Source organism: Macaca mulatta, chromosome 9 (genome assembly GCF_049350105.2).
Source record: "Macaca mulatta isolate MMU2019108-1 chromosome 9, T2T-MMU8v2.0, whole genome shotgun sequence".
NCBI lineage: Eukaryota > Metazoa > Chordata > Mammalia > Primates > Cercopithecidae > Macaca > Macaca mulatta.
The window spans coordinates 24,155,965-24,170,758 of NC_133414.1; the positions used below are offsets into that span (position 1 = coordinate 24,155,965).

At 45.8% G+C, this 14,794-nt stretch overlaps 1 protein-coding gene across 5 annotated transcripts in view; it reads right to left on the reverse strand.

Annotated features, from left to right (window-relative positions):
- PIP4K2A (phosphatidylinositol-5-phosphate 4-kinase type 2 alpha) overlaps positions 1-14,451 on the reverse strand; it is a 177,150-nt gene extending 162,699 nt beyond the window's left edge. For 3 of the 5 annotated variants that reach the window (XM_015146609.3, XM_015146607.3, XM_077945958.1), the window contains exon 1: positions 14,053-14,451. In XM_015146609.3, the coding sequence (XP_015002095.1) occupies positions 14,053-14,196 (144 nt within the window). In that variant the 5' untranslated portion in view covers positions 14,197-14,451. Of the gene's footprint in view, positions 1-13,814; positions 13,975-14,052 lie in introns of those variants that run through there. The other 2 variants (XM_077945960.1, XM_077945964.1) reach the window with 2 other exon arrangements.
- Between the last annotated feature and the right edge of the window lie 343 nt (positions 14,452-14,794).

Sequence of the window (14,794 nt, forward strand, 5' to 3'; positions counted from 1 at the left end):
ACTAGGGAAGGAATATAAGGAGTAACCAGGCTTCTAAGTCACACAGACTAGGAGAAAATGTCCAAAGATGGGAGAGAACCCTGAAATGAGTACTTCCAAGATCGAGCAGCCGGCTGCTGGAGTCAGGAGGAAGAAAACGGATGCAACAGCAAGGTATACAGTCCTGTTTCCCAGTCTGGCTTGCTGCCTTGGACTGTATTAGTGTACTTTGCACCTAGCTGCTGATACTTGGAGGCAGTGGCGTACTCAAGGAAAACTGCATACGGACCAATTCCTACATCCTATGCCACATTCCCGATACGCCAATCTCATACAAGTGCATCTGCATTATAGAAGCATGTATGTAGCAGCAGCAAAGACTGCACAGTGGTACATTTTCTAAAGCAGATTCAAATGTGTAAGGGGACTTTTTAAACCCCACTGTCTTGTCTTCTGTCCAGCCTCAACACCACCTGAAAGCTCCTCCAAAGACACCAGTGCTTGGGAATATGACATGAGAAATTTTGGATGCATGATCCAAGAAAAGCAGGGCAAAACGGGGCAGCTGCTAGCACACAGGCACCTCTGTGCACATCAGAAAATGAGCCTCCTCTGCGGACGACTCACAAAAAGGGTGCCTGTCTCCCGCTAATGCAGCCCCTTGCTATGGTGTGCAGGTGGCAATACTGATGTCAGCCCCCACCTGCTCCCACCACCTGCAGCCTTTGCGCAGGTCATGTGGAATGCTATAGAGGTCACTCTCGGGTTGACTAATACCAAACACCTTCCTCAAAGTCCAAGTTGAAAAAACAAAAGCAAGGCTTATTTATTACAACTACAAATAAACTAAGCTCTGAATTAGTGTGTCTAGCAACTTGCAAATATGTTTCTAAGCCTAAATGACCAAGCCTAGAGAAACTAACGCAAACAAAAGTAATGTAAATAAGAACACCTCCATAAGAATGGACACAAATAAAACCATAAAATCAGAAGGAGAGAAGTACAGTGGCACCTGAAGAAGGGTTTGGCAGTCCCCTGGAAATGCCACATACCCTTTACGCTTCCGTATGCATTACTCTGCCTGTAACGTGTTTTCTCCAGCTTCTCCATCCATCACGCTAACTCTAACTCAATTCCTGAAGAATTTCAAGAACCCACCACTAACTCTCCCAGAGCAGTTCATTAATCCTCTGCTGTCTCACAGTATCTGTGTGTACAATCCCAGTCGTGGCAAGGGGGACGGGGTACCTCGCCAGGAGCTAACAGCCTCCAAATAACAGTAATGTAATGGAGAGCGTGAATGGTAAGAAACTGACCTACGTGAGTCACTGTCGATTCCTTCCTATCTGTTACCTAACACAGTCACCAAATCCAGCTGATTCTACCTGAAATATCTCTAAGCACATCCTTTGTCTGCTTGTTTAGAGCAGTATCTTCAAACCTTTTAGGCTATGGGCCACTTAGACACCACAGCTTCTACCACATCTATACCTGGTTATCCTTAGAAACAAAAAAGGCAACAATGTCTATTGGTTGTCTGTTACCTGCCCAAGCTCAGGTTCCCATCACCTCTGGAAGACAGCAATGGCATCCTTCCTTCTTGCAGTCCCACCTCCTGTCCCACTGACTCCCTTCACAGATCCATCCCTGGAAGGCCGCAGAAGCGCCACCATGCTTTGGCTTCTCACTGTCTCACTTACTGTTGGCTTCCCTCTTTTGAAACTTTGAGGTCGATTTGCATTTCTGCTGATAGGGTTATTCAGGTCAGCTCTGCACTGAAAATAAGTAAACGTCTTGAATAAAACATTTTCTTAAACATCTTCTTGAAGGCATCAAAGAGTTGGAAGAGGGAGGAGAGAAGTTGGCCTGCCAAGATCTTAGTGAAAACTGGAAGCAGGAAGAGTAATTAGTCATGGAAGCCACTTTGGCTCTAAAGGCTTTGATGGTCTCATGGGTTGACAGGAACAGAAGACAAAGCCTAGGGCCCACCCAAGGTATGAAGTCTAATAGGAAACCTTTTCTCCATAAGGCTACAATGGGTCTACCAAAAATAAAATCATTCCACCCCAGGGACTGCAGCTCAATTTTATATCATCATGAGTTCCAAAAAATTCCAAGCTGTGAATTTAGTTTCAAATGGTCTTGGTCTCCAGTACCCCTAGACATGTGGCAAAAACAAACAATTCCTCTGGAAGGATACGTCTTTATCCTAAGACTTGAAGAATGCTCCCTGAATAACTATCCAAGGGAAGTGAGCAGCTAAGAGCCAAAATGAACCAAAGATAAACGGCAACAAGGCACCATGAAGAAGAACCAGCAGAAACAATACACAATAGAAAAAGACCCACAAAGGCCTGAGATATTGACATTATCACTATTCTTACAATGTTTATGGAATCTTTAACTTATGGCACACTTCTGCATACTAGTATTTTGAGAAGCATGTCTGAAGCCATTAAAAGAACAAGTCAGTAACAGCACTGCAGCACACTCTTCTACATAATAATATCTTAGATTACTTAGAAATGCATTCATAGTCTTCACGCAATTCACTTGGCGCCCCTTCAACATCTGACACTGTTTGAGAGGAGCTGTTTACTTTCTGAACCTTCTCTGTCATGTTCACAAGACACAGTTCTTGCATGCTGCTGTAAACATAACCTCTTTGGCACTGGCTTGCAGTTACCCCATACCTCTTATCACCAATTTGCAGCAAGTTTTCCCCCACTCTAATGCATTGCACAACCCGCTCAGCAAAATGCTCTAAAATGCTCTACGCTTGATTATAACAAAAGTACTCTACACGTTGATGAAAATTGAATATGGGAGGCCTCATGGTACACCACCTGAGAACTAATGGTCTATGGTTTAGAATCCCAGCCCCCCTCATTCATTCAACAATATGTACTGAGCGCCTACTACCTAAACACACTGTTTCAGATGTAGGGATACAGCTAGTAAATAAGAAAAGTCTCAGTTGCCAGGAAATTTCCTGTTGTAGTTGAAGGAGATAAGCAATAAAAATGTACACAACTCAGTTTCAAATAGTGTTAAGTGTCACAGAGAAAATAACAGTATGATAGTGGAGGGGCTCCCTTAGCTCAGGAGGTCAGAGAGGCCACCTGAGAAGGCAGCCCCTTAGCTAAGAGACTAAAATAACTAATAGTAGCTAACCTTCCAAAGATCTGAGGGAAGGCTAGGCATGGTGATTCATGCCTGTAATCTCAGCACCTTGGGAGGCTGAGGCAGGAGGATTACTTGAGGCCAGGAGTTCAGGACCAGTCTGGGCAACATAGCGAGACCCCCATCTCTTAGAAAAATGTTTAAAAATTATCCAGGCATGGTGGTGCACACCTGTAGTCCCAGCTATACCGGAGGCTGAGACAAGAGGATCGCTGGAGCCCAGTAGTTCAAGGCTGCAGTGAGCTATGGCCGCGCCACTGCACTCCAGCCTGGGTAACAGAGCGAGACCCTGTCTCAAAAAAATAAAATAAATAAAAGAGGGAAAAACATTCCAACAAAGAGAAAAATGAAGACTGAAGAACTGTGGCCGCTCTAAGCTTGCCTTTAGGAACAGAAAAAGCGCAAGGTGGCTGGAACATAGGAATCATGAAGAGGATGTCATGGGATGAGGGCAAGGAGGAAAATGGGGCCCAGGCCAGTAAAATCATGCAGGTCAGAAAAGGTTTGGATTTTATTCTAAATGCAATGTAAAGCCTTTGGAAGGTTTAACTAAGGACATGACATGAACTTATCTACAGTTCAGCAAGATTCCTCTGCCACTGCTGCAGAGAAGGCGGACTGAAACTGCAAAACTGAATGCCGGGAGACCAAACACGAGGCTACCACAGTGCTCCTGAGAAGAGGATTCAAACAGACACAAGCATGCAGACTCAGGACTTGAAAATGGGATGTGGGGAAGGAGTGGGGAGAAAAAGCATAATCAAGGTTAGTCCCTACGTTTAAGCTGGAGCTCCTGGTGGTCCATTTTCTGAGATGGGAAGAGGCCAGTTTAGGTTATGACGGGGGATGAGGCAGAGTGCAGGGAGGAAATCAAGAGGCCTGCCTGGGACATCTGAGATGTCTATTAGGTATTCATGTGAAGATACCCGGTGAGAAACTGAATACAGAGCCCGAGAGGAAAGTTAGAGCTGAAGTTAAACATTTCTCAATCATCACTGTAAAATGGTTTAAAAAAAAAAAAAAAAAAAAAAAAAAGCCATGTAGGTAAAGTAAATGTAATTGTAGAAGATGATCCTGGACAGAGGCCTGGGGCATTCCAGCGTTTCCAGACAGAGCAAAGGAGGAGGAGCCTGTGCCTAAGGAGTGGCTAGTGAAGCAGAAGGACGACAAGCAGCAGAAAAAAGGAGCCCCCTGCATTGAAAAACGTGAGCACCGCCAGCGATGCTGAGTTGAGCAGTTTCCTTGGTGTGCTGCAGGTGAAAGCTGGATTGGAGTAAGTTAAGGAGACCATGGCAGTAAGTTGAGGGTTGGCGGGTAGGGTGTCTGCACAGAAACAGGAGACCTCACCTGTACACAAGGCCTTTCACTCCTGCTATGAAAAGGAACAGGGCAGGTGTGGTTGCTAACACCTGTAATCCCAGCACTTAGGTAATCTGAAGCAGGACTGCTTGAGACCAGGAGTTTGAGGCAGCAGTGAGCTGTGACCGCACCATGCACTCCAGCCCAGGCCAAAAAGCAAGACCTTATCAAGGAAAAAAAAAAAAAAGGAACAGAAAACCTGAGAAGACACTACAATGCGAGACTAAGGGTGAAGGAGAGCTTCTGTTGTTGTAGTTTATTCTGCTTTCAAGATGGGAGGCCCCAGAGCGGTGAGCCATGTCAGTGGAAGGTACTGCAATGGTGGGAATCGTCTCTCTCTGCACTATTCAATCCAGCAACCACTAACCACATGTGGCTAGTGAGCACTTGATATGAGAAACTGAATTTTAAGTTTTATTAGCTGAAATTTAAATTGCCATATGTGGCTAGCAGCTACCAAACCAGGCAGGGCAGCCCCTCCAGCATGGCTGTAGACTGACAGACCCAGCTGTCCAAAATTTAAATGGGATGGTGGGAAGAGCAAAAGCTGATGGCTTCTATTTGTTCAATCAATGCTTTCTAAATGAGGTTATATGCTGAAGGGAGGACGGGTGGACAGGACACTAGGTGGAAGTTGAAGGAGAGGGGACAAGGAAGAAATGACTTCAGAGAGTACAGAACATATTAAAGGAGGCAGTAACTCTTCCGGGTCGAGTGTCATTTGAGATTTGTGGCAAATTTTAAAGTAACCCTGGTCAGAACTGCTGACTTTTCTCTGGCAAACATCAACCACTTGGTCCTTCAAAGGTGGCTTCAAACAAACTACTCTTTCAACCATCTCCTGACATTCCCATTATGTTCCTCTGTGGTTTTCAATTTTCTTGGCTGCAGAATCTTTTTTAACCCCTTTACATATTATATTCTGTGCCCCAGTTAAAAAAAAAAAAAGAGAGGACAAAAACAAGGCTGTTCTGGAGGAAACTGAGGTAGGACTAAATTCCCTCACCTGCTCAGTCCCCTCCCACCAGCCCCTGAGGCACATCTAAGGAACCTCAGGGCTTGAAACCAAAGATTTACCCTGATGGGTGTTTCTCAGACTTAAATATGCTGACAATCACTGTGTCTTGTTAAAATGTACATTCTGCTCCACTAGGTCTGCAGAGGCCCAAGCTCTGCATCTGTAACATGTTCCTGGGTACTGCCACTGTGGCCACAGCCAAAGCCAACTACTTACATTCTCCACGCTGCTTGGTTTTGCCGGCTGTCAGACCCTCGGCTGCATACGCCTTTCCCCACTGTATTAGTCTGTTCTCACGCTGCTATGAAGACATTCCTAAGACTGGGTACTTTACAAAGGAAAGAGGTTTAACTGACTCAGTTCTGCAGGGCTGGGGAGACCTCAAGAAACTTACAATCATGGCAGAAGGGGAAGCCCCTTATTTAAAGCCACCAGGTCTCATGAGAACTCACTATCACAAGAATAGGATGGGGAAAACCGGCTCCATGATTCAATTATCTCCAGCTGATCCACCTACAACACCTGGGGGTTATGGGTACAATTCAAGATTAGATTTGAGTGGGGACACAGCTGAACCATATCACCCATCTTCTGCAGCTGGGAGATTCTATTTAATCTTCAAGGTCCTCCGCATTGTTACCTCCTCTCAAGGCTTCTCCAAGTCCCCCAGGCAGAAGTAATCATGATCCAGTCCTGCTTAGCACCTTGGCCCCATCTCCAACCACTATATCCCCGCCTCTTGCTGTGCTCCAGCCATGCCAGCTTTCCTGCAGTTGCTGTAACAGGCCAAGCAAGCACCAGCCTCAGGGCCTTTGCACCAGCTGACCCCTCTGCCTGAAATGCTCTTCTCCCAAATTGCCTCCTGTCTAAACCCTTCACCGACTTCATGCCTTTGCTCAATGTTCGGCACAGTCTATTCAATACCCTCCACCCCCAGCATTCTAGACACTGTAGTTATTTATACATATATTTACTTTGTGTCTGTGTCCCCTGTAGTTATGCACAATTTGAGGGCAAGGTCCACAATATATTCATTTTGCATCTGAAGCATCTTGCAGTGTCTCCATATTTAAAGACAAGGTGAAATATCAAGCCAATAGCTGACACAACTTGCAACTAATGAATGTGAATTAGATTTCTGACACTTCAAAGAACCTAATCGCTAGTGGAAGTGTGAAAAATACAAGAAAGAACATAACAAAATAGATAAAGTAAAGCAAGGGCACAAGGATAACTCTAAAATGATAATTCATAACTCAAAAATACACAAGGATGCCAAGTACAATGGTGATGTTCTACGAAACAGGATAAAGTAACCACTGATTTAGCATACAATCTGATAATTTGCTACATCTTAGCATTTAAAACATTAAAAAAAAAATAGCATAGGCATGGTAGCTCAAGCCTCTAATCCCAGCACTTCGGGAGGCCGAGGTGAGAGGATTGCTTGAGGCCAGAAGTTTGAGACCAGCCTGGCCAACATAACAAGACCCTGTCTCTATTTTAAAGAATAGTAATAATGACAGCTAGCATATTAAGAACTTACCATGTGCCAGCACTATTTAGGCATCTTACAGGTATAAATTTATTTAATCCATATAACAAACTTCCAAAGTAGGTACTGTTATTACCTTCTTTTATAAACAAGGAACTGAGAGGCAAAATAACTTGTTCAAGGTCACATAGCCAACTGAACACTGACTCCACAGCTCTTAATCACTGTGCCCAGGAAGCTGAAAAACGATAAACATTTAGAATTGCAAAGCTTAGCTGCAGGTAAGTTACTGTTTTAAAACTCCCTACAACATTTTTCATAAACAAATTATGTACTGGTTCTCACCCTACATGCTCTGAACATTAACAATGAGTTTCTTTCTATAAAGGGAAATATAGTTTTTCAAGTAGTTTTCTCCCGTGTTAACAGCTAATACTCTGTCCATCCAAGAACAGCTCTTAAAATTAAGAAAATAAAAGAACTCAAAGCAATGAATGACTCCTGAGCTTGGCCCAGGCAGCACAGCTCAGTGGCTAAGGGAACAGCTGTGAATCTCAAGTACTAGGCACTGTGACCAAGGCGGTAATCAATTCAGCCCATGCGTGTTCCCCCCAGAGTATTCTTCCTGGCTGCTGCGTGCTCCCCCCACACTATCCCCATCTTATTCTTGGAAGGGTTCTTAATGGGGTCCCATGAACTCCCAAGTGGTCCATGGATAGAATTAAAGGGATCCTTGAACTTGGTAGGACATATCCTTTGTATTTTCATTTATTCCTTTAAAAGCCTCATTCTGAAAAGGAGTCTATGGCCTTCACTGGACTGCCATAGGAGTCCCTGGTACAAAAACGAAAAGAAATAAGGATAAAGGCAGATACAGGGAAATAAGCTAGGGGGTTTCAATATCAGTCGAGGAAAGAGGGAAACAAATCTGATTAGGAGTGACAGAAGTGAGAAGGAAACGAAGAGAGGAGTCAAGGAAACTACCCAGGTATTCCTAACAAAATGGCATCTTTCACCTTCCTTCTACTTACTTTCCAAAAAAGAGGAGTTGCCTCTACTTCCACTCATTCGCTCCTTAAGTCTTTAAGCTTTCACACCCGCCCCCAACCCCAATCACTTTAGCACAAGCACAGCCATGACTCTCAAGCACTTGGGAGCATCTAATTCTGCCCACCTCTGTTTCCTCTTCCTGTTTCTTCTTCCTCGGTCCTTCCCTCAAAGCCAAGTGTCCCCAGTGTCCCCGCTCCTCTGGTGGAGATGTGACTTACCAATTCTGTACACGCAGGTCTCAATGGTCTATCCCAGCCCTAGTGGCTCCCAAGCTCCAATCACACCTTTCCAGCATCGCACATGGTAGTGTCACTGCAGGATCCACCCACCACCACCTGCAATTCCACATTCTTGAATCTAAATTGCTTGTCTCCCTTTCCAACCTACAATTTCTTCTCCCAAATTTTCTAATCTATCATGGGGCCACCATTCTTCTAAGGGCTCATCACATACAGTTGGGGCTGGGGGGAGGGATCCTTAGTGGCAAAGTTCTTCCTTCCACTGCTACGTAGCCTATGGACCTGCAGCATCGGCACCACCAGAGAGTATGATAAATGCAGTCTCAGGCAGCACCCTCACTGGATCTGCTGAATTAGACTCTGCATTTTAATTTGTATTGTTTCTTATTTAGTTGGAGCCTCCATCTGTCACCCAAGCTAGAGTACACTGTACAAACATGGCTCCCTGCAGCCTGGACCTCCTGGACTCAGATGATCCTCCCACCTCAGCCTCCTGAGGAATTCGGGCTACAGGTGTGTGCCACCATGCCCATCTAAGTTTTTACATTTTTTTGTAGAGACAGGGTCTTGCTATGCTGCCCAGGCTGGTCTCAAAATCTTGGCCTCAAGTGATCCTCCTGCCTCAGCCTCCCAATGCACGGCTAGGATTACAGGCATGAGCCACTTGCCCAGCAGCAGAGTCTAATTTAGCAGACTTTTTTTTTTTTTTTTAAAGTCCCCAAGTGATTGATATGCACCGTAAATTTTGAGGAACAGGGATCTGGTTCTTTTAATATATCACCATCCAAACTGCATTTGAACTTTATTACTTTTAGGCATCATTTACCGAATCCTTATGATGTGCTAATTACAGTGCTAAGCCTTAAATACAGTATCTCATTTAACCCTCAACCCTGTGAATCATAATCATTATCTCCATTTTAAGAATGTAAAAATTGAGGCTCAAGTGACTAAATCACCTGCTCAAGCCCATCAATGCCAAAGTTAGCATTTGAACCTCATCTGTCCAACCACAAACCACTTTTGCCAAATTGTACCAATTCCCTTCAATTCCAAAATTTGTATTTCGAAGGCTATGCTGGCAGAATTAATTACTCTGGTTGACTGCATTTTCTAATCAACTTAAAGAAGATTTTGGTGGTTTATTATAATTATTGCCGGCAACCTTTCTAAAGGCACAGCAGATCAGGATACCCTGGAAATAGAAATTATTGACCTGACATGGGCATCATTCTGAGTACTGAAGTTTAGTAACTCTAAGTACTAAGTGACACTAAGTACTAACTATAAATACTTAGAGTTCACTCTAAAGTATCTGACAAATGGAGAGGAAAATGTATTCTGTTCTCTGGTCATAATCCCAAGTTTTAGGGAGTATAAAATGACTTCTCTAATAAACTTTCTGTATGTCTGCTTGGTGTGTTTCTTTCCTCTGAAGATTAAAAAGAACAAAAAAATAGTCTGAGGAGACTAGTTCTTGAATGAATGGTAGCTGAGTTCCACTCAAGAATTTCATCTAATGTCTAATTTTAATTTCAATGTAATTGCCTTATTATGTCCTATTCAGTCAAAGTCATTTCACAGTCACTCACATCACTTTAAAACTTAGTTTCCTTATCTTCTTTCAGTGCCCAAATAAAAACCCATGAACCTAAAAAAAAAAAAAAAAATTATGATGCATCCAATAATATGGTCTTTATTCCAAAAACCAGAGCCTGCGGAGAATACAATCAAAGCCACTGATGCTCCACCAAAGACACCATGCATTCTCCAGTCCACACACAACACAGCACACGGTGTTCCTCAGGCTGGCCCTCACAGATCCCCACAGTAAGGACCCACGGATGTCCAGAACCATCCAGCTCTATTACTAGGACAGAGACCTGCCTGACACTGCCTGACAGGCCCTTTCCCCTCTCTGGGACTGTTCTTTCCCCAACGCCAACAGGCAAGCGCTGCCATGTTTTTATAACTGTTTAGTCCAAGGGATGGCCACAAATGACCAAAGCCAGACCAATCCCAAATGGAATCCTTCCATGGTATTTTTATAACTGAATTAGAGACAGGAAGCCCTTTTTGGAGAGCAGAAATGACAAAATATGAAATACAGGAACCGTTCATTCCCTGCTCTGTGGAGGAACCAGCCAGCTATGAAGGAGAACTGAGCCAAAGGGTACAGAAAAGTCCCACGCACTCACACATCCACACACTCAAGCACCCAGCTCTTCACATGGTTCCATAACCAGCCTTTCCTTCTACTGTGATAGGCCCCCCAAACCCCTCAATACCTGACATTTTTGCCAAAGCTCATTTGAACTTCTACAGCTTTAAACCAAAAGCCTCTAACATCAATACTTAGCTACTTCTAAATAGTATATATTTTAAACAAGTTTTATGTGCTTTAAGATTTTTCTATATGGATAATGTTTTCCTTTGGATATTTAAATAGGTTTTAAAATACTAATTTCTAAAAGGCTCACATTTCACTGTGGATAAAAATCTTTTAGAATATCTATTTGAAATAAGTCTTGGCTCATATCATTCAACATGCTCCCCATACTATTAAAATATCATCTTAAGACGCTTACTGCTTGATCATTTTTAGTTTAATTCTAAATGTAACAAGACAAAACTGCCTTCAGTCTTTTCCTTTATGTATTCAGTTATATTCTCTGCTTAAAATACTTAAAAATTGGCACTGATCCATTCACTGATGGGTATTTTAAGTTAGAAAGCAGTAACATATCAAATTAACCACACAATGGCGGGCTTACTCCCAACGATGAACATTGCCCAAATCAAGATTTTCATTACCACCTCAATGGACTTGAACATTTTCACCTTAATTGCAAGTTGTTATGTTTCAATCAAATCGACTTTGGCTTAATAGACTGCAGTGCAGTTCAGCTACATTCAATATAACAAACTCTTAGTTCACAGTCTCTTAAAATCACCATAGATTTCCTTCTCCTCTAGTCAAGGTCTTGAAAATTCCCTGAATGCTGCTGCATTTGGAAGGTTATAATAGTAAGACAACTTTTATATATAGTATTCTACAAATCCTAGTATAACACTGTGCACCTAGTAGACTGAAAACACAGACTCTTGAGTTAGACTTGGAAATCATCCAAACAACCTCAGTTCACAGGTGCAAACACTGATGCCAAAACCTGACCTTAACATGCCCAAGGTCAACAGTTAGAGTTTAAGAAAAATTTAAAGCGCAGATCCAATGAACGTTTTACCACAGGACGCAGAAGATGCTCATATACAACACCATGCTTGTTTGTTCTTAAGACTGCTGACGTTATTTATTCTCACATTATACTATAAACTTTGGTGCACAGAAGGTCATATAAAACCTTAGTAACACATTTACCTAATATCAGACACTGTCACCTAAAATGAAATCAAACCAGAAATACACAGCATAAGTGCTTAGATTTCATGTTTATATTACACCTCCATTCTTTTTTCAAAAATAATATACTAAAGAAAATAGACATTTTGAAAAAGAAGGCTGTGAAACAGACCTTTCTTATGTCAACTCAGAGCCCTCAAAATAAAGATATTTGGACAAAAATATTAGAGGTGTTTTAGCAATCCTTCCCATAGTAGCTAACACTGTATGTGCCCAATATGTATCTGTTGAGTGAGTAACATGCTTACATTTATATGAAATGGAAACTTCACTCCTCTGGTTGTGGATACTTAGAATCGCTAACTTCTCTTGAGAGCAAAAGAAAAATAACACCAAATGTACTATTTACAAGTCATACACTACGAAGCACTTTAGTTAAATATTTCCAATTAGCAAGAAACTCTAAAACAAATGTAGCAATTCATAAATGTAAGGTAGCAACATAAGTTTTTACAGTAAAACATACACAAGTACAATATTTTTAAAGGCAAACTGGAATTCAGACGAGTTCCCAGAAAGCACACTCTCTTTCGGCAGCATATTGTTGACACCACCTTACTAAATTAAACCCCGAGACAGAAACATTCTCCTGACCAAAACACCAGAACTCCAAAGGAGATAAAGGCACATGAGTAATATGATATGAGTAAGCACTACAGTATTCGTCCTTTTTTAAATTATAAGTTTCTATTCTAGTAATAAGGGACCCAAAAACTAATAACGTAAAGAATAAAAAAGCTTAACAAAATTATACGTAACTCTACATTGTAAACGTATTACCTAGGAAAAACTGCATTTCATTTTCTGTAATAAAACTTGAGAGAGGAGTTTTTGGTGCAGTAATGCATGCTCTTGTAACAACTTACAGTCCCAAATAGCTAAAGAAGTTGTCAGGAAGTTACAATGAACTTCAGTGAATCAGTCATTAAGCTGGATAAAAATAATCACTTCTCAACTTCTTCAAAAATACTCACACCATGCAAACACGATCGATCCTGATACTGTTTCGCCCTTCCCCCTACGCAGCTTGGGGAAGAAAAATACAAAAACGATGCTTTTAGGCATTTTAAACAACTTCACTACATTGAGAGTGTGTTTTTTTTCAAAAAGCCAGCATGGTTTTCTGTCATTTCCACTACGCTGAAAAGGACATATAGACATCCATCGAAATTAAAAGCAGGGAAAGCGGACTTACACTTTTCCCCAGATGCTAAGTGACTGCAGTGACTAAGGTCATGGTCAAAATTCACAGCTCATTTAAACTTTCCTGGCTGAGCCAACAGCTCCGATCATGTTTCCTGATCCTATCTAAGTGGATTAAAACTGCAGGAGTTTCTCGCTGTCAGATCAGCAGGAGGCTATTTCAGACCCTCAAACCGCAGTCCGCATAGCCCGCAGCGGCGCATCCTCCAACCCCGACTGTGCGTGACGCTAACCTTTCCACGCGTTCTTCTCTAGCCTTTCCCACACCCCCCACAGCGGCTGCGCCCAACTCGGGACCCCCTCCGCCCGCGCCCTCCGGGACCCCCGCCTGCTGTCCCTGCCCCGGCCGCCCTTCTGCAGTAGGCGACTTCTGCCCGACTCCTCAAAGTGGGGGGAGGCGACGAAGGGAGGAAGACTCCCCGCCAAGGGCTCTCCAGCCCGCACAGCGGCAGGGCGATGCGGGAGAAGCGCAGGGATGCCGCCCGACGCCAGAGCCATATTTACATCGGCTGCTGCTTTGCCAAAAGGCCGACTTGTGCCCAGTAATATTGCCTTTAAAGGAAAAAGAAAGGACCTAAGCACTAAAGCTGCTGCCCCAAATCTGCTCGCGCTCCGGTATCCTCGCCCCAGTGTCCCAGTGGGAGGTTCGCACGCGCCCAGCCCGCGACAGGTACACCTGCCCGCCGGCGGAGGACGCGGGCGCCGCGCCGCCCCCACACCCGGCAGCGGTCGCCGGGACCCGGCCCCCAGCAGCTCCCGCCCGGGCTGACAGCCGAGGCGGCGCCATGCCCCGCACAAACTTCCCACCTCCCAGGCAGCGGGGACCGACCCGCAGGCGGGCGGACTGGGGGCGGCACTGGCACCCACCGTGAGATCCACATGCACACGGGACCCCCGTCCCGCACCTGGCCCTAGATCTAAAGGGGACGCAAGTGGTGCCTGGGCGGCCCGGAGGGCTGGGGGCTCCGAGGCAGGCGAACAGCCGGAGGGCCGGGGCTGGCTCCGGCTCCCCGCCCCGCAGCAGCTGCAGCCGGAGGAGGAGGGGAACGAGGAGGAAGAGGAGGAGGAGGAGGAAGGGGACCGCGCGCCGCAGCCGAGCCCTTACCGAGTGGTTTACTCCCCACATCAGGACGCTGAGCAGCGGGTCGCTGGCCCGAAACAGCTTCACTTTCTGCGCTACGAAGTGCTTCTTCTTGGTCTTGGTCTTGCTCGCCAGGACGGAGGACCCTAGGTTGCCAGGGGTCGCCATGGCCGCCTCCTATGTCCCCTCCACCGCCGCGCTCCCGAGGCCGGGGACCCGCCCTCTCTACACCCCGGCCCGGGGAGGCAGCCGCATCCCCCCGGCGGCGGCCCCGGCGCGCCGCGCTCCGCTCCGCCCGCCGCCGCTGCCGGCGCGCTCGGCCCCGCTCGGCTCGCTCCGCCCGCTCGGCCCGGCAGGCTGCGCTCGGCTCGCGCCCCGGCCCGTATCCCGCGCCCGCCGCGGCTCCGCGCTCAGCCCGCGGCTGGACCCGGCGCGCCGCGAGCGGCTTCCGCGTTGGGCGCCGGCGTCATGACGCAGGGGGCGGGCGGGCGGGAGGTGGCTGCGGCGCCGCGGGCGGGGCACTGGGTGCGGGGCGCGGGACGCGGGGCGCGGCAGCTGGACCGTTAGGCTGTGCCTTGCCGCCCCGGCTTCGCTGCAGCCGGACCGCCGCCTGTGCGCGGGCGAGCTCCGGGCGTTCGCTCCCGGCCCGCGGAGGAGGCCGCGGGTTACGAGCGGGGAACCTGGGGACCCCGGCCGGGCGTCCCCTGCCGCTCCCCGAGGAGGGAGAGGACAGGGTGGACAGAGTGAGGAGGTTGGGCAGAGGAGC